We start from the raw sequence: 22,599 nt of genomic DNA, 5'->3' as shown, positions 1-22,599 counted from the left end.
TCTCCTTCCCCAGCAGAGCATATAGAGGGACCATAAATTGCCAACTCTTTGGTCCTTGCATTGCACAGTTCTTTCCAATGCATGCGAGTTCCCCTGTAAATGAAGAGCAATTCTCTTGGGTCTGAAACCTGGAAATTAAAGCAGTGCTTCAGCTACCTTGGGACAGTTGGCCAAACCCTGCATTCACCCATGCTCCTGAAAATCCCTAGCCAACTACCTGGAGCCCAGAGGGAAGTGAATGGGAAAAGAAAACTTTTGGCAGACCAAACCTTAAGGCCCCAAAACACATACTATACCAATTGTTCCTCATTTTATTTTTTTTAGTTAGGTACTGACTGATTTCATATGCATGGACTCACTGGGGACCAGTGATATCAGGGTTAATTTCCTAGGACTGGCATATGCTTCAAGATACATACAGCTATCTACATCAGACACTGAGTATATACCCTTAACACTAACATCAGAAGGATCTTCTTTTAAAATTCTCTGCTCTGCTTTTTTTGTTTCTGAAGCTCCCATGGACACATATTTTAAACCCCCATTTGGCCATCTTGAAGCTCCTAAGAGGAAAAATAAATCCTCTCTACCCTTGCTGAAGCTCCTAGGGACTCCCCTTGTAGTCCAAAATATTGGGAGCTGAGAGGAAGAGACTCATTCAAAACCAGGAGGAAAGTCCCTGAGGCTGCCAGCCTGGTCTGGTCCAGCCTATTTCCAGAAACCCATACACTATCTAACCTAGTGCATGTTCTGGACAGGCATTCCTCACATAGAAGAAGGCACCCCTGAGATTACTAGCTTTGCCTCCAGTTGGGAACTAGTGTTTTTGGAAAAGTACACACACACACACACACACACACACACACACCCTACCCCATCCCAGAAAAGACTATCCCTGCTTTCCAACTGTGTTGGCGTCTCCTTCTGGTCCTTCGGTGTTCTCCCCTGACCCACATGTCACTCCTTAGCTTTCCTGCCATTACCATTATATTCAGGCAGAATATTCTGAGGTGCCTTGTACAACAGCAGCAGGTCTCAGTACACACAGCTGAGAAGAGCCGCCCCCACAATCCTCTCTTCTCATTGGCTACATGGGCCAATTATTAGTACAATGGGCCAATTCTCATCCTGTGGAGCTAGCTCTTTGGGGAAAATCTGTAGGCTGGGGAACTGGCCTAGATTTGAAATGGAACAGCATTAAGTGGTCAATTAGCATTGGCTAATTTTTATAGGGTGACCTTGGAGGGGTAGATTCTATAAAGAACTATATCAAAGACACGAGCCACTGCCTGCTATGAACCCTTTGTTTGGAAGTATATGTAAAGGAGGCCAAAAAGCTATTCAGAATGAATGAGAAAAATAAAGACTCTCCACATTGCCAAAGGCTGAGCCGCCCTCACTACTAGGTCACAAAGCAATCCTTAGAGGATCCTAAGGTTTAGAATTGAAAGAAACATCAGGATCATCTACAGATGAGGAATTTGAGTCTCCAGGAGCCTTTGTGATTTTCCCAAGGTCACACAGAACTTGAGTGTGTGTATGCTTCACTGAGAGGACAGAGGGAAGCCAATGACTCCTGACTGCAAAGAATAATGTTGTGCCTCCCTTTAAATCCTGGCCACCCACTCCAATGGGGTGCAACCACCCTAGACTTCAGAGAAAAGGGAAGTCAGTCTAGCATCTGCAAAGTAATTAAAAGACTACTTGGTCCCACTCTGTTCTTGAGTGATACTGATCTGATCTCACTCCCATTAAGTGGCGCCTGGACCCCAGATTTGGACCTCTTCCTAATTCTAGTTTTGACTCCCTGGATGATGAATTGGATTCCTGGTCCAATCCTGGCCTCCCTGCCTGATCTTCATGAATGTTCCCAACTTGTTTCCTCCTCATATGCCTTACTCCTTCCTTATCATCATTTCTTCCACTATTTTTTATTGAGTTGCTTCCTGCTGGATCCTATGCCTGGGGTGCATTCTGGCTTAGCAGAACTGGAATTGGACCTGAACCCCATTTCTAGTTCTGTCATCCTCTGATCTGAAAATGGATTCTCCTGTTTCATTCATGGCTGTTCACCTGTCCTTGGATCTGTGCCATCCCCTACTGGTGACTGGAAGCACTTCCCAATCTGGACCACTTAAGGAATCATTGGGTCATAATATTTAGAACTGGAATCTTAGAAATTACTTAGTTCAGCCTTCTTATTTACAGAAGTGACTAGTAAGTCACAAATCCAGAATTCAAATCTAGGTCCTCTGACTCCAAACCCAGCGCCTTCTCCATTACTGAGGTACATGACTTTCATCAGCAGTTGGCCAGTTCGGGCCATCATGGGCGCCTTCAGTTGGTTGGGCCTCTTTGAGTATCTGTTTCACAATCGCCAGGAAAAAATGGAAACCTATCTTTTGGATCTGGCACAAACATGCAGCTCATTTCTCAGACTATCATCCAGTTTCTGTGTTTTCAGTCAGAAGGATCACCTACCAACATACCTGATTACCCACTGTGTGAATTAACCAGACACTTGCTTCTTTTTTCCTACTGACATCTGCCCCAATAACACTTTCTTTGGAAGACAAGCAAGAAGCAACAAGATGAAGGAAGAATATAAAGACCTAACCCATGGGCTTACTTTCATTGATGGCTCTGGGAGAAGATAAATCAAATCTCAATTCAGCTGAAGAAGTAGTTGCTGGATACCAACTATATGTGCTCAGTACAATAAAACCAATAGAAGACACACAATCCACACCCTTGAGGAGTTTATAGTCTTGTTTTGGAAGGAATCTTAAAGAATTTGAGCCCTAACTGAACAGAAATCACCTCTACAACATTTCCAACAAGCAGACACCAAGCCTTTGCTTGAAGATCTCTGGTGTTGGAGAACTTAATACCTTCCAAGATCGTATGATTTACTTGTGAACAGCTATGTTTGTTAGGAAGTTTTTCTTCTGTTGAACTGAAATCTGCCTCCTCCATATTCTCCCCACTGGTTCCACCCTTCAGGGCCAAGCACAAAACATCTGATTCCTCCTCTACATGACAACCCTTCAAATACTTCAAGACAGCTATATCTGCATCCCCTTCCTCCGGCCCACTTTTCTCTTCTCCAGATGTTAACATCTCTATTTTTTTCAATAGCTACTCGTGTGAGATGGTTTCAAGTCTTAGCCATACTCATTGCTTCTCTGGACCTCTTCCAACATATCAATGTCCTTCCCTCAATGTGCCATTCCGGACCTAGAGAAAGGGCTCTGGATTGGTTACAATAAGAACTGCCTGCAATGTGACTCTCCCTCCCTTATTCCGAATCACTCTGGTGCTGTGAGCGCAACCTAACAGCATCACTGGTGTTTGGTGGCCATATTATCCTGCTGATTCCTTTCTAGTCTTTGTCCTCTAGAACCTTACAAACCTCCAGACCTTTCAAAGGAGACAGAAAACCAAGGCAAGAACAGCACACAAGGAGTTAAAAAAGAACAGACGGAGAGGGGGGGCCTCATCACTATGGCAACTAACCCAAGGGTTCTAAAAGACTGGGTTTATGTTTCTTTTCACCTGTCACTCTTCTCCATACTACCCCTCTCTTCCCCCAGCAGGAGACAAGTTGTGACATTTTCACGCCCACTAACAAGCTGCTTGGCTTGGGGGAGGGGGGACAGGACTATGGGCTTGGATAGTTCTTCTAAGCTAGGGTTGACTAAACAAAGGGGGTCCTAGAAAGAAGAGCTCAAAGCCACCACCACCACCTCTTCTCCAAGACATAGCCAAAAGGCTTTTAAAAAGACAGAGCAGTGGTTTTAAAGCTTAGCTGGAGGTTAACTATCTGGAATGTCTACATCAGCACATACGTATGTCCCCCACACATATGTGTGTGGTAGGGTAGGAAAAGAGAGACAGAGATACGAGCTACAACTCTAGAAAAAAAGTGACTTTTAAGTGTTTACTTCTGTTCCATCACAGGGTATACAAAAGTGAAGTTACAGCTTGAGGAGGCAGTGAAGAAATTCACATCTCACACAGGCGGGGGCGGTGAGGGGGGGGGGAGGCGGCAGGGACCACATCCGAGCACCACCGAAGAAGACAGCCACATCCAACCTAGACAGATAGAGTAAAGTGGCTAACACCTACCGCTTCTTGGATGAAAGCTAAATTGCAGAGGTCACATTCATGTTCCTAATATGCAAGGGTCAAGAGTCTGCAGATGAACCAGAAACATGCCTTATGAGGCTACAACCTCATTTCCACCTAAAAATAAATAGGCAAAGGGAGGAAAAGAACAATTCCTGAGAACCCAGCATGGCTAATCCCCAGACACTCGTGTTTTCTAGATGTTGGTGGCCAGAAGATAGTGTGTCTGCTCTTTTTCCATATTCAGTGTCTTCCTACAAGAGATATGCAGTCCTCTTCCAAGAGCAGAATAATGCCCATTCAGGTGCATTGACATAGATGACAGGAGGACAGGGGTGCCCCTTGCATGCCCAGTGACCTATCTTGTAGCTTACTCTGGTTTTTACTGCCCTAGGTCTAGCTAGGAGGCTGGGAGTGGGATCCCTGGTGCTAAGAATGGGGAATGGTGTCACTGTGCTTCCCAAAGTTAACTGGAGCTTTTGGCTGGAGCTTTGTGGTGTCCACTTGACTTTTCCAGCTGTGGTATATATGATCCTCTCATCAGATGTGTGACTCCCCCCTCCTCTATACTCAGGCTGACTTCTCTAGCTGCAGGGAATACAACCCAATTGTTCTCTAGGAAGAGATATGTGCAGGAGGTAACATAGCTGCCATGTCCAAGTGTGAGGCCCCTCTCCTGCCTTCAGCTGTGAGGATACAACCCTGCAGTCATCTCTCAGCATGTAACCCCACCGCCTCTGCTGTATCCAGCTCTGGAGGAGATGGTTCTCCAGGCATGACTTCTCCCCATCATATAAACACACATATAAACTCACTAATAATTACAAGAGGAGATGACCCTGTTGCCTTCTCCAGATGAATAAAATACGACTTTCATTGTATTCTCCAGTGTTGCTGGTGACCATACTTTCATTTCCAGATATGTGGGATATAGCTGCTCTGACTCTTCAAGGTTGGAGAACATGGCCTCCTCACCTCTATCTGCCCCCACCTCACTCAAGTAGACCAGTAAGGGACATAAATTAAGCTGCATGTAGCAGTCTTCCACAGGATCAGTGGGGAGGATGACAGAGAAATTGAAGAGAACAAGTCTCTTATCTTTAAAAGATTCCAATCTAGCTGGGCATGACCCTCCACTTTCTGGAATGCAAACGAGATTCCCCCTATCTGACCCAGTTGGGAAGGATGGAGCCACAAAGGACAACTTCAGAGGGGAAGATCAGCTTGGTATGAAATTTTCTTATGATGCTAAAGCCCATAAGCATGAAGGAGATCAGCCCTGGGTCTCATACATCTGGCACACCTGCTACCTGCTGTCCTCCAGGCATCCCAGAGCCTAGGGAGTGGGTATACAAAGTCAAGGACTTCATTCTTTAAAAAAACTTACAAAAACAGTTGTGCCCACAATCTTTCCACCCTCTCTCAGTGCCATTACTCCAATACTAGGAAAAGACCACATGGAGACGTGACAACTTTGAATGACAAAATAAACGAAACAGTCCAACTTCTGCTCTCACTGTCTTAATCTCAGCCAGACTCAGCAGAATTGTGGAGTTGGCAAAAGTTGTCGTTGGTACTCTGTTCCAGGTGCCTCTCCTGCTCCCTGGCACCTACTTCCTACTTTGGTGCCTACTTTGTATCCTCCTCCCACAAGCCCTTGCTCTTTTGCAGTTTGCTTTCCACTAATCCCCAGTAATATGTTAGCTGATAAGGGTTTGAGATATGCAGTGAATCCCAAGAATTGGAAAGGACCTGAAGCTTCATTCCACCCAGCTCCCTGAGTGATCCATGAATCTCTTCCATAATATGTGTCCATCTGACCTCCGCATGAACAGACTACCTCCTTGGTCACTCAAAATAATGCAAATTTTAACAAAGTATGCTGAAAGAGCCAAGACTTTGAGATCTAAACTAATGAATGTCTAATGATAGAATATCAGGCATGAATATACATAATGGGGGAGATATTTCCAACCCCTTCAACAGATGAGAAAACTGAGTCCCAGAAAGATTAAGTGACTTGCTCAAGGTTACATTGGCAGATTGGCAGAGCCATTTGGAACCCACATCATCTGATTCCCAATACCTCACGCTTTCTCCCGCACTTGTATCTTTTGAATTACACAATATAGGTGGCTGGCCCAGGATTCATTCTACCCTTTGATTAATCATTACTGTGGTTTTTTAAAGCCAGACTCTGGCTTCCCAAGCATAATGTATGTTCAGCTCCATCTAATTTAATAATTACAAGAAAGTCACTCAGGGGTATACACTTGGTACCAAAGCAAGCTGTGGATTTAAATCCTTCCATTTGACTAGGAAAGTGTAAATTCTGGGGAGCCATTTTTGGCTGTTATAGCATACATATCGCTGAACCCTGCTGAACTTGGGACAACGCACCCAGTCCAACAAAGGCAGAAACCATTAGCTGACGAAATCCATCAATTCTGCATAATAGGAACCTAACTTGTAGGTGTCAGGGGGAATACAAAGGGAAGCAAGGTCATGACTGAATCCATAATATATAATACAACCCCCCTAATAACACAAGAAATGTTTTGATTTGAGTTTATTTGTTTTGTTTCTTAAAGCCCAACCAGCCCAGAAACCCAGTGCTCCCACACACTAACAAATTTAGGGATATGTCTGTGCAAGTGATTTATGCATTTTGCTTGGCTTCTCAGAGACAAATTATGTCCACGGTCATCCCTGGGGAAATGTTATAATCAAGGGCATTTTGTTGTTTTTCTTGTTAAGCTAATCACAATAGGTTAATCTTTACATGTGAGAGGGGAAAATTTTGTGGAAATTTGAGTTATCTGTCACTCTAATGGACCAAATTTTTTTCATTGATTTGGCCTGTCCCATCATGGCTCCTATTTTGGAATGATTTTTTTGTTGTTGTTCATCAATGAGTCCTGACCCTATGCTGTGTATATATCAAGCCAGTCCTCTGAAGAACCTCCCTTATGGTTCAACAAAGACACCTTTAAACACCACAATGCAGGAATGATCCCAGACCTATGGGAATAACCAACCATACCTGCTGAATTTTCACCCGGTGTTGTGTCCCAGTGGCAAGAAATTGGACTGGGTAACATTTGCCCCCTGGCCTTGCAGACTGATTCCTGAAGACTGTCTTTAGTCCCTTACAATACAGATCTCAAAAGCCCAGCTCTTGGGTCTGCCCCCCTCAAGCTTTTAAACTAGCATATTAAGTACAAAAATGACTCCAATTAAACCTAATTAATAGGATTTAATAGAGCAATTTCTCTATTTCAATGCTATTTTGCTATTTAAAGCCCTTTTTGAAAACTGAGCCGCCAAAAGCTAAGTTAAAATGTATGCCTACATCAATTGGTCTCTATTTCATGAACAATCCCTGTGTTTGAAAAAATTGAGATCAAACAATATCTGGGGAAAGTTGATTCCAAGGACCAATTCTCAGACTAATACTGAGAGAAACAAACGTAGAGCCGGACCGATGTGTTGCTGAGCAACAGACGGTGCGGGGGATCCAATCTGGGAGGAAAGGGAACAGCATTCCCAAAGAAGAGTTGGGGGGAGGGACCAGCAGTGGCTGAAGTCCATTGCCACTGAGATGGGGGAAGATGTTTCCGTACATAATTGAGAATAGATATTTGGGGCCTAGGGACAAATCCAAACCTTGAATCTAACCAGAAGGAGTCCCTCATATACATATGCAGGAGGTCATTAATGTTTCAACATAAAAGATGCTTTAGAACCACGGTGTGTGTTAAAGGAGGGTGGGGGTAGAGGGGAGGTGGGGAATGAAGTGCCTGTGTGTGTATATCTCTCTTATATATGTATGTTACAAGGTTTTTCAATAGCCATTTGGTTCACTTTTTTTCTTTCTCTCCCTGGTTCCCTCTTCCTTTTTTTTCTTAGGATAAAACAAGTGCTCTGAGCCTCAGCAATGTGGCCGGGGTGTTCTACATTCTGATCGGAGGCCTCGGACTGGCCATGCTGGTTGCCTTAATCGAGTTTTGCTACAAGTCTCGTAGTGAATCCAAGCGGATGAAGGTGGCATTCCTTTTGCAAGCCCAGTCTTACCCTTTCTCTAGTCCCCAGGTTCCCATGGGAGCCTTCAGGAATGGAAATCTCTTTTATTAGAAAAATGATGGGAACATAATAAGGAAGGAAAATTGGGGGAGGGAATAAGCATTTATCAAGCTCCTACTATTTGCCAGATACTGTGCTAAGCACTTTAGAGATAATATCTCATTTGTTTTCATTAATAGTCCATGAAGGTGATAATAGCTTTCATTTCTATGGTGCTTGCTATAAGCAGGGGTGTGCTAGTTCAACATCCAACTTGGGGGTGTGGGGGAATTGTAGGCCCAACACATTTTTAATTTTAATCTCCACTATTAACATTTCCTCCATTACTTTCTTAAGTCTAGAGGATAATCAACTAAACCATAAATCAAGCCCTGATTTGCACTATTTGCCCATTTGCATGGCATAAATGCTCCCACAAGCCAGTTGGAGCTGATTCTTGCACACCCCTGGAGATAAGGTTTAGAAAAAAAGCTGCTTTTCTCCCAATAGCCTTGAGTCACTCTTATTCTCCACTCATTTTCCTGACTAGGAAACTGTAGTTCAAAGAAATTGTGTCAGAACCCCTCAGGTCAAGTGATGCCAAGTATAGGGATTTTTCTGGTTAGAAAAAGAAGGCCACAAGTAGAAAAGATGAAAGAGATCAATTAGCCAATCAACAAGTACCAAGTCAGTCCAAATACAGATAGCATGGCATAGTGGGCAGTCTGACACTTACTACATCTGAGACCTTTGGAAAGATCATCCATGGAAATGGTGCTAGATTTAGAGGCAGAGAAACTGGAATCAAACCCAAACTCTCTTATTTAATAAGTACTAAGTACTTGGGAAGTGCTTGGGAAAATAATTGAACCTCTGCTGGACTGTATCCTCATCTGTAAAATGAAGGGGGTGGGGAAGGCGTAGACTAAATGATCTCAAAGTTTCTTTCTAGTTAACCTTTGATTCTGTGGCCCTAAGAGTTGCCCTTGTGCATTGATGGAGAGATTTTCCACACTAGGAGGATTACAGGTCCAAATAGTTTTTAAAACTGGATGTAACCTAAAAGGATATCTTCTTAAGAAGGAAATATATACATGTATGTGTATATATATACACATATATATACACACAGACATATATAAATATATGTATGTATATGTGTATACATATATACATACATACATACACACATATTTATGTTGTTTTTCAGTCATGTCTGACTCTTCATGACCCTACTTGGGATTTTATTGGCAAGGATATTGGAATGGTTTGCCAATTTCCTCTTCAACTCATTTTAGAGATGAGGAAACTAAGGCAAATAGGGTTAAGTGACTTGCTCAGGGTCACACAGCTAATTAATGTCAGAGGCTGGATTTAAACTCAGGACTTCCTGACTCCAGGCCCAGCACTCTATCCACTGTGCCAACTATGTTCATGCATGCATGCATGCATGCATGTATGCATATATGTATATGCGCATATATAATGTTGGTTTAGATATGTAGATATAATATAATTTAGATATATAGATATAATATTGGTTTTGACATCTCAATTCTGGCATATGCAAAACCCAAATGTAGTACGCATTTGGGGTTTTTTTTTTCAGTGTATACCTAGATATTTTTCATTATAAAATAAATTTTAAGGGTATACCCTCTTTTCAGGGACAGTCTATTCTGACCATTATGTTAACTGTACACTAAAAATAACAGTGATTATAGGCTGGAGTTCTGAGAATTTCACTGAAACCAAATGAAAATCTTTTACTAGCAAAGTCAGCAAGACGTAGAGAAGTGAATTATCTATGCAATTAATCACCATCATCATCCCCATCCCCATCCTAGCGTTTAGAGCTGGAAGGGAAATTAGAAGTCTTCTAGTTCAATCCCCTCCTTGTACAGATGAATACACTGAGGCTCGGATGGTTCAATAATTGCCACCACAACAAAATAACAGCCAGCATCCATAGAAAGCTCCAAGGCTTGCATAGTGCTTTGTTCCAGAGGCAGTAAGTAGAATGAAGATTTGAACCTGTCCTCTAAACTCGACATCTCCACTGTCTTGCAAGTTCAGGTCATGACCCTGTTCTGTCAAATAAACCACTGTTTTGATTGTCCCTCCACTAACACCACCACCCACTGTCTACCCAGGAAAGCTTAGACCCTTTAAGTCAGCAGGGGCTTCTAGGTGGGCCCAATGCATACAGTGCCCAGCCTGAGTTCAAATGTGGCCTCAGGCACTTACTAGCTGGGTGAACCTGGGCGAGTCACTTATTCCTGTTGGCCTTAGTTTCCTCATCTGTAAATTAAGCTGGAGAAGGAAATGGCAAGCCACTCCAGTGTCTTTGTCAAGAAAATTCCAAAACGGGGTAATGAAAAGTCAGACATGATTGAATCCACAAAGTTGGGCGTGGAATATCCTCCAGGATCTGGCCCCACCCTGCCTTTCCAGCCTTATTTCTTTGTAGACCCCATATCAGTCAGACTGAACTATTTATCACCCTTATCACTAGCCTTAAGCTTCTTCTCTTATTCCTGTTTTTCCCTATGTTGACTATGCTCCTTACCTCTGTCTATTGAAATCTTATTTATACTGTTTGTGTCGCCAACTTCTTTTTCCTATGTTATTTCGCTCAATCTTCTTGAGAACTGCAATGGTAGAGATACTATTATCCCCATTTTACTTGTTCAGAGACACCAAGGGACTTGACCATTACTGTATAGCCAGTGAGTGGTAGAGCTTGGACTAGAATAGTGCTTTTCATTCGCATAGGACTTCAGAAAAAGCAGAGCCTTGAAGGCAGGTAGGTGGCATAGTAGATAGACCACTGGGCCAGGAGTTAAGGAAAACCTGAGTTCAAATCTGATCTCAGGTTCTAGCTGCATGACCCTGAGCAAAAATTCCCTCAACCTCTATGTACCCGAGTTTCTTCATTTGTAAAATAGGGCTAACAGAAGCATCTCCCCCCTCTATCCAGGGTTCTGAGGATCCAATGAGATCATATTTGTAAAATTATATAGAAATGCTAGATCTTATTATTCAATTCAGCAAATAGTTGTTAAGGGTCCCTATGTTCATGCACTGTGCCAGGCACTGGAGATAGAAAGACACATATGAAGAAGACATCACCTTCAAGGCCTATGCCTCCTAGAATGAGCCAACATACAGGACTGGACCTTTAATTTCATTAGTGTAGGGAATTTCCTCTGTCAGTCCAAGTAAGTAAAGTTACTTCTAAGAAAGTAACTTCTTCTCTACAACTAAGAAAGTTACCTAGAATGCCATTGTGTGTCAGGGGTGAGACTTGAACCCAGGCCTTCCTGGCTCTAAGGTCAACTGTCTATCCACTGCACCTCATTACTTCTCAAAGACCATGTTCACAGGTAAATATAAGGTAATTTGAGAAGGGAGAAAGGATTAAAAAGTAGATGCAAGGTGAGAGTGGGAGGAGGGGCTGGAGAAGTACAGAGAGGCTTCTAAAAGAGGATGAGTGAGCTGCACTTTCCAGAAAATTCTGGCTTCTAAGAGGCAGAGGATGTGGAGGGAGGCCATTCTAGTTATAAAAGACAGACAGCCCATGGAAATGGGAACTAGAATATTGAGTCTAGGGGATACCTAGTAGCCTAGTTTGGCTTGCAAATGAAGTATAAACACAGGAGTGATGTGGAATGTTTGTGTTCGTCCTTCATTCTCGAAGAGGACCATGGCATCAGGGAAATGATGACATGACTTGCAGTTGACTTTGATTGGAATGAGGGAGGGCTGTGCAAGGTCACCAGCCTCACTTTCTCCTCCTGAGCCATCTGGATCCAGTGGCCATCAGATAGTCATCGGGATGACTGGAGATGACCCAGGATGCAATGGGAGACCCTGGCCCTTTTAGGCTAAGGCCTTTTAAGGTACTCACTTAGAGTAAGGTGACACCCATTCAGTGAATAGGCCTCTTTGGGCCTTACTGGCTTAGAGTGAATGTCATGTAACTCTAAGTGAGTACCTAAAAAGGCCTTAGCCTAAAAGGACCAGCATCTCCCATTGCAGTAATGTGGAATCCATCTGGAAAGAAAAGTGAGAGCCAGATTATAGGGCTTTAAATGCCAGGCTGAGAAATTTAGATTTTATTCTAGAAGGTTGTCTCATTTAAGTCTCATAATAATGCTGTGAGGTTATCAAGGTAAAGGTCATATAGAGGTATGACTTGCTTAAGGTCACACACATCTAGTTAAGTGGTAGAGTTGGAATTGGACCCAAGATCTTTCTATAAGTGTACATCCTCCAGGCTAAAAACGTAGCCTCTTTGCAAAGTTTAAGACTTAGAATGTAAAAGTTGGAAGAAATCTTACAAGTCTTCTGGTCCAATGTCCTTTTTTTAGAGATGAGAAAATTTTGCACGCAGATTTGCCTGAGGTCAAACGAGAAATTGGTGGCTGAACTGGGACTCACATCTAGATCTCATGACTTCCAAAGTCCTGAATTTTTCCATCATACCAAGCTAATTACCAAGCTTTCCTCTTCCAAAAATTTTAAGTAAGGGTTTAAAAGTTTTCCCTTTGAAGTAATTGTGATACTTCTCTCAGAGATTTCTACCTGGAGGTCAATTAGACCATCCCCTCATTTTACAGATAAGGAAACTGAGATTTAAAGAGAATAAATGATTAGCCAAGGTCACAAAGGTAATGAAGGGCAATCAGGCTTTAGATCTGTGCTCTCTGATGGCAAAGTTTGTACTCAGTAACTTGATGCCGTCAGTCTCTAAGATCATTCCATCAGTCAACCATGATTTCTGTCAAACATATAATTTCATAGACTGAGAACTAGAAAGTAACCTCAGAGGTCATCTAGTCAACCCTCTTTTAGGAAAGCAGAAACTAAAGCTGTCAGGCTAAGTGCCTCGCCAAGGGTCACATAAGAATCTTGTAACAGAGATGAAGACTTGACCCTCTGACTCCAAACCTAACACTCTTTCACTCTACCACATTGCTTCTTCACATACCTAAACTCTTAATATAGTTTTCAATATCTCAGCCTAACTAAAAGAAAGGGCAACTACACGGTATAGTGGATAGAGTGTTGGGCCTAGAATCACAAATCATCTTCCTGAGTTCAAATCTGGCCTCAGACACTTACTAGTTGTGTGGCCCTGGGCAAGTCACTTAGCCCTGTTAGCCTCAGTTTCCTCATCTGTAGAATGCATTGGAGAAGAAGGTGGCAAACCACTCCAGGATCTTTGCCAAGAAAATTGCAAATGGGGTCACAGAGAGTCCAACATGAGTGAACAGATACCTAATAGAATGTACTTTTCGCTGTCTTCATTAATCAATATGGCCCTTAATTTTCTCTTGTTTAGAGGTGATAAGCTGACTCTACTCAGCCAGTCTCTTAAAGTTTTTAAGTTAGTCATTCTTATTATCTCTAAAGGCAATTATCTGCTTTCAGAAGCAGGAGGGCTCACCTCAAACGGTGGCCCAAAGAGACCATGACAGGGACTTGTACCGATAATTTTGCCACCTGATTCTTTCTTTTCCTTCTTATCTCAAACCCATTCTTAAAAGACTGCTAGTGAGATATTTTGCCTGAAATCCCTGTGCTCAGAATCAGACTCTCCCCTCAGTTCAGAAATAGTCCCCTATGTGATCAATGCCAGTTCTTGTTTTTTCCTACCACTCTCTCATGTCACAAGGTTGTCAATCTGGTTTCAGCTGCAGCTGCCTTTTCTCAGAACAGCAAGGGGATAAAATATAATCTCCATTAGAGTCATGTAACAATTAGATTTAATGGTAGTAGCAAAGCCATCATGGGTGATATCAGAGGACTTGGGTTCAAGTCCAGGCTCCACCACTTGCTAGCTTTAATAACATGGGTCCCACAGCTGCCTCCTAAAGACACCAAATGTACCCCCTCCCTCGTTTAGCCTGAGGGACAGCATAGGAGAGTGAAAAGAACAATAGATAGGGACTCAGGATCTCAGATCAAACCCTACCTATACCACTTAGAACCTGTGTAACATTACACAAGATATGTACTATCTCTAGGCTCAGTTTCCTCATTTATAAAATGAGAAGGTTGGACTATATGCTCATAAGGTCCCTTCTGACTCTGTTTCTATGAATGAAATTATAATACTAATACTAAAATAGCTAACCTGGTATGCTTTAAGATTCACAAAGCACTATACATATCTTTTCTCATTTGAGCTTCCTAACAGCCCTGTGCAATAGGTATTGTTATTTACCTCCATTTTACAGATGAGAAAACTGAATCTCCATAGAGGTTAAGTGTTCTGCCCAGGGTCACACACAAAATCTGAAGCAATATTGAAATGTGAGTCTCAGACTTCAAATCTAAAACTATTCGCTACATGCTAAAATTCAACAAATATTTATCAAGTATTTACCATGTTGAAGGAAGTGGGATATAGCAAAAACAGATATGACTCAGAATCGGGACAATTTCAATCAATAAATAAACATTTATTAAAGCTAAACATGGGCCAGGCATTGTGCTAAGCACTGAGAATACAAAAAGAGACAAAAGACCGCCCCTGCCCTCAAGGAACTTACAATATGGTGGGGCTAACATGGAACAGATATATACAAAGCAAACTATATACAGGATAATTAGAAAATATTTTAAAGAGGGAGAGCACTGAAATTGAGGGGTTGGGGAAGGCTTCCTTTAGAAGGTGGGATTTTAGCTGACATTTAAAGGTAGCCAGGGAGGTCAGTGGTCAGGGTGGAGGGGGGAGAACATTCAAAGTATGAGGGACAGCCACAGAGAAAATTCTGGGAACCAAGAGATGGAGTCTCTTTTTGTGGAAGAGTCAGGAGACTAGTGTCACTGAATAAAAGAGTACATTTTGGAGAATAAGACTGGAGAGGAAGGAGAGGGCTAGGTTATGAAGTGCTTTGAATGCCAGACAAAGCATTTTGCATTTGCTCCTGGAGGCAATAGGAAGACACTGGAGTTTAGGGGGGGAAGGGGGGCGGGCATGACTGGACCTACCTTCAAGGATCGGGACCTACTTCAGTTGTCACTAGACACTGAGGTGATTGGACTAAACAACTTTGAAGTTCCCTTCTAGCCTGGAAATCTCTGGCCTTGGGGATGAGTTCTATTCTTAAAGATTTTAGATTCTCCAGTCTTTGGGACCCCACTCCCAATTGGGGAAGGAGTGGCCAGAAGGGGCTGCGGGGCTATCATTTAAGTGGAAAGACATCCAGTGTTTTTGCCATTTATCACTCAGCTCCCAAAGGAAATAAACCCATAGCCTCCCCCAACCACCGGCCCTACCCAGGAGAGTCGCTGCCCTTTCATAATTAAGCACTGCAGTGTTAATAGGCTATGTATTTAAGGCGCAGCAGTGGCAATCTGGCATACTTGCTCCCTGGAAGTTAATGAGCAATTGGGAGAGGTGGTAGCCCCCTGAGGAAGATCATTAGCCGAAGGTGGTCACACAGTTCCTTTGCAGAGGCTCCCTGATGAGGTCATTAATGAGGTTGTAACCTATCATTAGGACACTCTTCCCCTTCCCTCGTCACAAGACTTCCAGGCTGCTTTCAACCTTAACTGACCTTTGTCTAAAAGACAAACTGGCAGGGATTAGAATAAAATCTCCAATAGAGTCACAGTGTGATCAGACATGAGGGCAGAGGTCCTGGGGTTGAGGTAGTGGCCAAGATCATCAGACCTGCAGTCAGATGACCTGGATTCCACACCAGACTCTACCACTTATGAACTGTGACACCTTGGGCAAGTCATTTCATTTTCTTCATTTGTAAAATACTTTACATCTGTAAAATGAATATGAGTTATGAATAGTAACTTGTCAGTGGGTGGAATTCTAAACTACCATGTGTTGTTTCTGCGTATCAGTTCCCCAGGATTACAGAGCATACCACCAGACTGTCATTTATCTTAGGCCTTCCCCACACTCTGCTGGCAGAGGACCTGGGTTTAAATCCTGATTCTTATTTACCATCTGTGTAACCTTAGGTAAATCACTTTAATGGAGCCTCAGTTTTCTCATCTGTAAAATGAGGTGTAGAGAATGTATAAATAAACCAGGAGGCCCTTCCAGTTCTAAAATCATGCTTTTATGGCCCTTTCTACCCCCTCAGTTCTCCAAAGCCCTATATCTTTTGCAAGTAAGTCCACTTGGAGCATCGTGAGATATAATGGAAAAGACATTGAACTGATACAGCAGAGAACTAGATTCAAGGCCAGGCTGTACCACTCTGTGTGAGCTACTTGCCTTTTGGAGTCACCAGGAGGGTCAAATGATGTGATATATGACAGGTTCTCCATGACTGTGAGCTACTCTCATGAGTGTTTAACAAATGAGGCAGGTCATTTAACCGCTTTGAGACTCAGTTTCCCCATCTGTCAAATCTACACAATAATAATCACTGCTCAGCTAACAGAGGTAACAAGACTAAAAGTATTCTGTATATAAAATGCTATTGAAATTTACTTCGGTAAAAGAGTTTTCAGATTTATTTGTTGTTTTTTGTGGTACACATATGATTTAATCAGAGTAAGAGATTCCTAGTGTGGAAACTCCCTTCAGTGACTGGGACCAACAGCTCATCTCCATCTTATAATATTAATGCTCTGTCTAGAATGATGAGAAGTGATGTGAGTTAGCTATGGACTCATTTCTAATATATGTCAGAGACAAATCTTGGACCTGTCTTCTCCTGCCTCCAAGGCCACGCCCCCCCCTCCCTCGCTCTGTGCTGTGATAAAGCTATCTCTGTGTACAAGATATAAGAAAAGTTTATTCTACAGCAGAAGAAAATGATCTGTTGTAAATGAAGGAGATGAAATTTGGAGCAAAAGAACCCCATTCCTAGTCCCAGCTCTTCCCCTTCATTGATTATTCAACCTTAGGTAAACCATTTAACGAATCTCAGATTCAGTCAATGAATCTGCAAAATGGAGAGAATAACACATGGTACATGGATAGTTTTATGAGAAAAACATTTAATTAACCTTAAAGTTCTAGAAAAAAATATCATTTTTCCCTGTTATCCATAGGGATAAGTTTTTTATAATATACAGAATTTTGGTTACTGTCATATAAGAATTTTACAATAGGAATTGCTGCTAATCTCTGGAATTCAATTCAATAGGCATTTCTTTAACTGCCAACAACAGGCTAGGCTTCATACAAGGCACTAGAGACACAAAAGGAGCTATAAGACAATCCCTATTTATTTAAGAAGCTTACCATCTAATGGAGATAGGGCAGGGAGATATATATGCAGAGTTGGAAAGTAATGGAGAATGGGTTCAGTGCAGAGGGAGAGGTCCAGGGAAAGTGCAATCAGAAATCTAAGGAAGGAGGGATCATTTTCACCCAGAACAGTCAGGGGAAACTTCCTGAAAGTGGTAAGTTGTAATGAAATGACCAGGCATCAAGGAGATTTGGGTTCAAATCCTAGCTCTGTCATCTCACAGATAGTAAATAGGAGAAGTAGGATTTGAACCTAGGTCCTTTGACTCCAAACCACACATTACTTTTCTCTGTATCATAGTGCCTCTCTAATGCCAAGCCTGGAGTGCCCATGGAAATTCCGGTTGGGGATATCCAATGAGAAGTTGGAAATATGGGCCTAAGAGGTTATAGATTTTTCCTCTCTGGAGATCCTCTTTAAAAAGTTTAAGCTTTGGCTGGTTTTGCTAAGATTCAGTGACCTTTCTACTAACACCCAATGTGGTTGTTCTTTTGGACATGGATACCAGGTGCTGCTAACTTGCATGGAATGTCCCTGGGAGTACAACTTTGAGAATAGAAGCCTGGCATCATTAGTGTCGGTCTGGTAGATCATTTTTCATTAGAGAAGGGATTTGGCTGAAATAAAACTCAGAGAATAGCATGTCGAAGCAAAATCCATCTGGAGCCGTGGGGTGTTCCCTGCCCTCAAAAAAAGTTCCTATTTGTTTTTCAAAAATCTTTTTTCAGTAGCTGCTAATTCCTTGAGTTTCCATTTTCATATTTCGAGGGTTGTAACATCTCAGTTATATTTATAAAGCCTTTGATTTAACTTCTCACATTCCCTCCCAACAGAGGGTGGGATTTAAATAAACCAGGCCAGGGAGAGTTGTGGGGGGAGGCAGAGCTTACTCATGTGGGTGTGGCGCTATATGGGACAAGCATGGCTGAATCATGGGTGTGCCAGAAAAGAAAACCTTCTTGTCAGCATGATTGGTAGTACGAGGATGCCCCCAGCCTACAGATACTTTTTAGTATATGTAGCACCGTAACTGGGTTGGGACAGAAGGAATTAAAAATAAGCATCCTGGCAGAATCATGGCCTTTCTTTTAAAAGGGATCCTAGAGAATACAACCATCCTCAATTCACTTAATGTTTGTTAAGCTCTCCTAAGAGTAGCCCACACCTATAGAGAGCCAGTCACATCATTTGATCCTCCCAGTGACTCCATAAGGCAAGTAGTACAAGGGTGATCCTGCCCATTTTACAGATGAAGAAGCTGAGGGACAAAAAGAGAATGCCACAGCCAAGTTTACACAGCTAGGTAGTGGAAATAAAGACTTGCCTACTAGAAAGGCAGTATTGCATAATGGATAGAGAGCAAACTACCAAGCCAGGAACTCCTGATACATAATGGGTATGTGGCCATGCAAGTTATTCCAACTCTTTACAAAGTGATGAGTTCTAGAGAAAGCTCTGACCTGCATTGGTAGATGGTGTTTCTCCACCTGCGAGTTCTGTGCAATCACACGTGAGCCCCTGGATTAGGGAGAACCAGGCAAAAGGGAAAGATATTGGAAACAGGGAAGAAACATGGGACCTTTTGAAACCTAAAATTGACTATTGAAACATATTGGTCATTGCCAAGGACATGGGGAAGAACCCCCTGTCCTCCTGAAAAGGGTTTCTGTTTGATCCCGCAGCAATCCATCAATGAAGCCATACGGACAGCAACCCTGCCCCGGAACAGTGGGGCAGGAGGCAGTGGAGAGAACGGCCGTGTCGTCAGTCATGACTTCCCCAAATCCATGCAAGCAATTCCATGCATGAGCCACAGCTCGGGGATGCCCTTGGGAGCCACAGGATTGTAACAGAAGATGATCGAGTCCCCAGGGGAGCAGGGCTGGTCTCCCTAAGCCCCATCCCAAACCCTTCAGTGCCAAAAAATAATGAAAAGCAACCATCACCAGTCACCATGACCATAGCAGGACAATTCGACGGTCTTTCCTGAGGAACTAAGAATCCAGTTTCCTTTCTTTTTCCCCCTTCCTTTTTTGCTTCTGTTACCATTTCTCTCTGAAGGAACCCAGTAAAGAGGATGAATAACTGCATTGTACTGCAATAAGCAAAAAAGTAACTGGATTTAACAGACTCACAAACTCTGAAAATGGAATCACTAATGAGGAGATTGCACCACTTTGTTTTAACTTGGTCATTAATATGTCTGAGTATGTGCAATATTATTTTTTTCCTTACTAATCTCCATGGTTTGCAGGTTCAGTTTGCCCTTCTCCTCACCCCCCCAACCCTCCTTGTTTCAGGCTTGACTGGAATCCATACTACCAAGCCCAGTTTCCAGCAAGTCAAAGGAAACCTCCAAGCTAACACCATGGGGGGAGGATTCAGAGTTGCCCTTCATTCATTCCATGGCCCCTAGGCCATCTGTTGCTTTAGCTGTGGCCCAGGGCTGGGTATAGAACTGTGCATAGCTGGGGAGAGTGGTCAGCATTCTCCCCAGGAAGAAGGGCAGAGGTCACTAAGGCACTGACTTAGTCTGAATGATACAAGGAAAAGAGTCAAAAAAAAAAAAAAGAGGTGGGCAAGTATCACTGTGAGATGAGGGATAATTCCAGAAGGCTCCCTTTTTGGGGGAGCATATGGAACGATGACTTTGAATTTTTAAGAGCCAGTCAGTCAGACTCAAGTGGGAAGTTAGGTTCTGTACAGGGCCTGGCTCATCCCTGAGCTGTGCATGTCTGAGTTCAAAGAACTTCTGACCATTGAAGGGAGATGAGTCTGCCAGGAGAAACAGACTTGAGGGTAGAGAATGAACCATGTAGGGAGTTTAGCAAAAAGTCTTCTCTACCTTATGGGACAGTTGGCTTGGGTCTCCAAAACTGGGAGAACAGTTTCTTCTGCCCTGAGCCTCTAACAGGACAGGGAAGTGATGGGCAGGGGCAGAAGCTCATAGGCAAAAGAAAATCAGAGGAGTGTCGTGGCTAAGGGAGTCTGGAGCCCTGGAGACCACAAATCCTTACTATTCTAGAACAAGGCACAGAGGGGGCATCCCATCCAAGTGTCTCAAGCCTAGCACAAGGGACTAAGTATGAACCTTGGGTTTTAGAACCCAAGTAACTTATTTTTACTTAGATCTAAAAACAAAATAATAAAAAAATTGTTTGAACAAGTAGCTGGCCTGGCAAGCTAAGTCTTTCCTTTTTTCTCAGTTTCAGAAGGTGTGATGCCTGAGGGTGAATCATTTTTAGGAAGTTGGGGAGAGGGAAGCTTCTGAATAGATCTGGGGATTTCAAGACCCCAGGCCCCCAACATCCCAGGCTTGCTAGTCAGAGGGGAACTTTGTATTTGGGTTGAGTGAGCAAATCCTACCCCCGTGGTCTAAGCAGGTGTACAAGGCCCAGTTTCATTTTCTTAAGGAAATAATTGAGCCTTAGAGACCATGAGTGGGTTGCAGAGAAAGTATAGTGTCAGAGAAGAGAGCCCCAAGCAGACATATGAGTTCAGTGGTTTGGAGGGTGGAGGGTCTCTTTTATGAAGCTTCTCCTAGGGCCACCCAACCATTGTGTCGGTGTAACTGGCTTCCAGCAACCCTACAGTCATTCTTGTTAATGCATGACTCGGTGCCGTAATGTGTCACAACTTTTAATGACAACCCCGCTCTGACCTGTTCTGTAGCATCTGCTGACCTGGTATCCACATGTGATGTCTTCTCCACTAAGGGTTATCATTGGCAGTTGGCAAGCTAAAGGACACCTGGTGCCTACCTGATGGCACAGCATGCCTGTCCTCTTGTCTTTGGGGTCTCTCAGTGGATGCCCCCTACATTTCCAGGTTTCTTCCACACCCCTCAAGGGACCATTGTCAGCCGTGAAGAGTGCCCTCTTGAGGTCAAATCCGAGCGATGTTTTTCTGTACAGTGTGTCTGACGTGGGCATGGCACATACAAGGACCCAAGATGGACTTCCAATATTCACTGCCGGGAGACTTTCCCTCCAGATTTTTCCCAGCGCACTGCCCCCACCAACACCACTGGGACCGATCAGGACAGGAAATGGGGATATGCCATTTCTGTGGAGTTGGAAATAACCACCCCCTTTCCCCACCTCCCTATCACTGCTCTTCAAAGACATTTTGCCTTTGGCCAGAGCATCCAGTCACCCTCTCTCCACCCACTGAACCAGCCAGAGAGATGGTCAGACAGGGAGAGACCTCCTGGGCTAGGACCGAACGCCTGGGATAACAGGATCTTGTGACTCAATCAAACAAAAAAGGATGGGACAAAAAAAGCAAGAAAAATGTTAACTTGTAATATGTATTTTTATTACACTTTTCTTAAAAATAGAGAAATGGGAAAACTCTTAAAGGCATTGACATTTTTCTCAGCAGGAATCTCTATTTAATAGTTGTGACTCTCATTAAATTTTGCTCTTTGGTACCTGGAGCTTTTATTTAACATCTTTCTTTGTTTTAACTTTCTTGGCAGATGTGCAAAAGGATTTTTGTGTGATCAAACACTGAAATACCTTCTCTTTTCTTGTTTTTCTTTTCTTTTTAGATCCCTTTTTTTCTTTTCCTTTCCATTATTTGCATAAAATGGAAATATTACTGAGAATTAAATCACTGTGGATCCATGATCTATTTTTCACACTTGTCTATTCAGTTTTGTCCATTCAGTGCCAAAATTGTTGCAAATGGAGACAATGTTACCCCTAAGGCAGTTTGGTTCGGCTGCAGCTAAATGGAATCTCCCTTGGTGACTGCCACTCCTGCCTTACAATTAGCAGTCAAATAAATGGTTTCAGGTTGAATTTCAGCTTGGTCCAGTATTTACCAAGGGAAATGGGGGGTTGGAAATTGGGGGAAAACATGAAAGTACTTCCTTTGTGGGGTCTAACACACTGGTGTCAAAGAACAGCGATTGTCAGAGATAGATGAGTTAGAGTCTAAAGAAATCTTAGGGACCACCTCAGAATTAGGGTTAGACATCTAGTCCAACCTTCTGACTTTACAAAAGAGGAAACTGAGAGCAAGAAACTAGCACAGAAAGTACAAATTGGAAGAAGTGGGATTAAGGCCCCATGTCTCCTGGACCCCAGCCCTGGGCCCTTTGTTCCATACCATGAAAAAGGCACTGGATTTTTCTGGTTTTGTTTTAATTTGGGCTTCATAGAATATT

General features: G+C 42.9%; 1 protein-coding gene across 2 annotated transcripts in view; it reads left to right on the top strand.

The window, feature by feature from the left end:
* GRIA1 (glutamate ionotropic receptor AMPA type subunit 1) overlaps positions 1 to 22,231 on the top strand; it is a 349,553-nt gene extending 327,322 nt beyond the window's left edge. For both annotated transcript variants that reach the window (XM_069102557.1, XM_069102556.1), the window contains exons 15-16: positions 8,038 to 8,172; positions 19,088 to 22,231. In XM_069102557.1, coding sequence (XP_068958658.1) covers positions 8,038 to 8,172; positions 19,088 to 19,276 — 324 coding nt within the window. In that variant the 3' untranslated portion in view covers positions 19,277 to 22,231. The remainder of the gene's footprint in view (positions 1 to 8,037; positions 8,173 to 19,087) is intronic.
* The last annotated feature ends 368 nt before the right edge of the window (positions 22,232 to 22,599 follow it).

The sequence above is a fragment of the Petaurus breviceps genome, unplaced genomic scaffold (assembly GCF_028583685.1).
Source record: "Petaurus breviceps papuanus isolate PSGF00001 unplaced genomic scaffold, PetGlider_PUasm1.0 551, whole genome shotgun sequence".
Lineage (NCBI taxonomy): Eukaryota > Metazoa > Chordata > Mammalia > Diprotodontia > Petauridae > Petaurus > Petaurus breviceps.
Note: the sequence above shows the minus strand (reverse complement) of the source record. Positions and strands in the feature narration are given on the sequence as shown.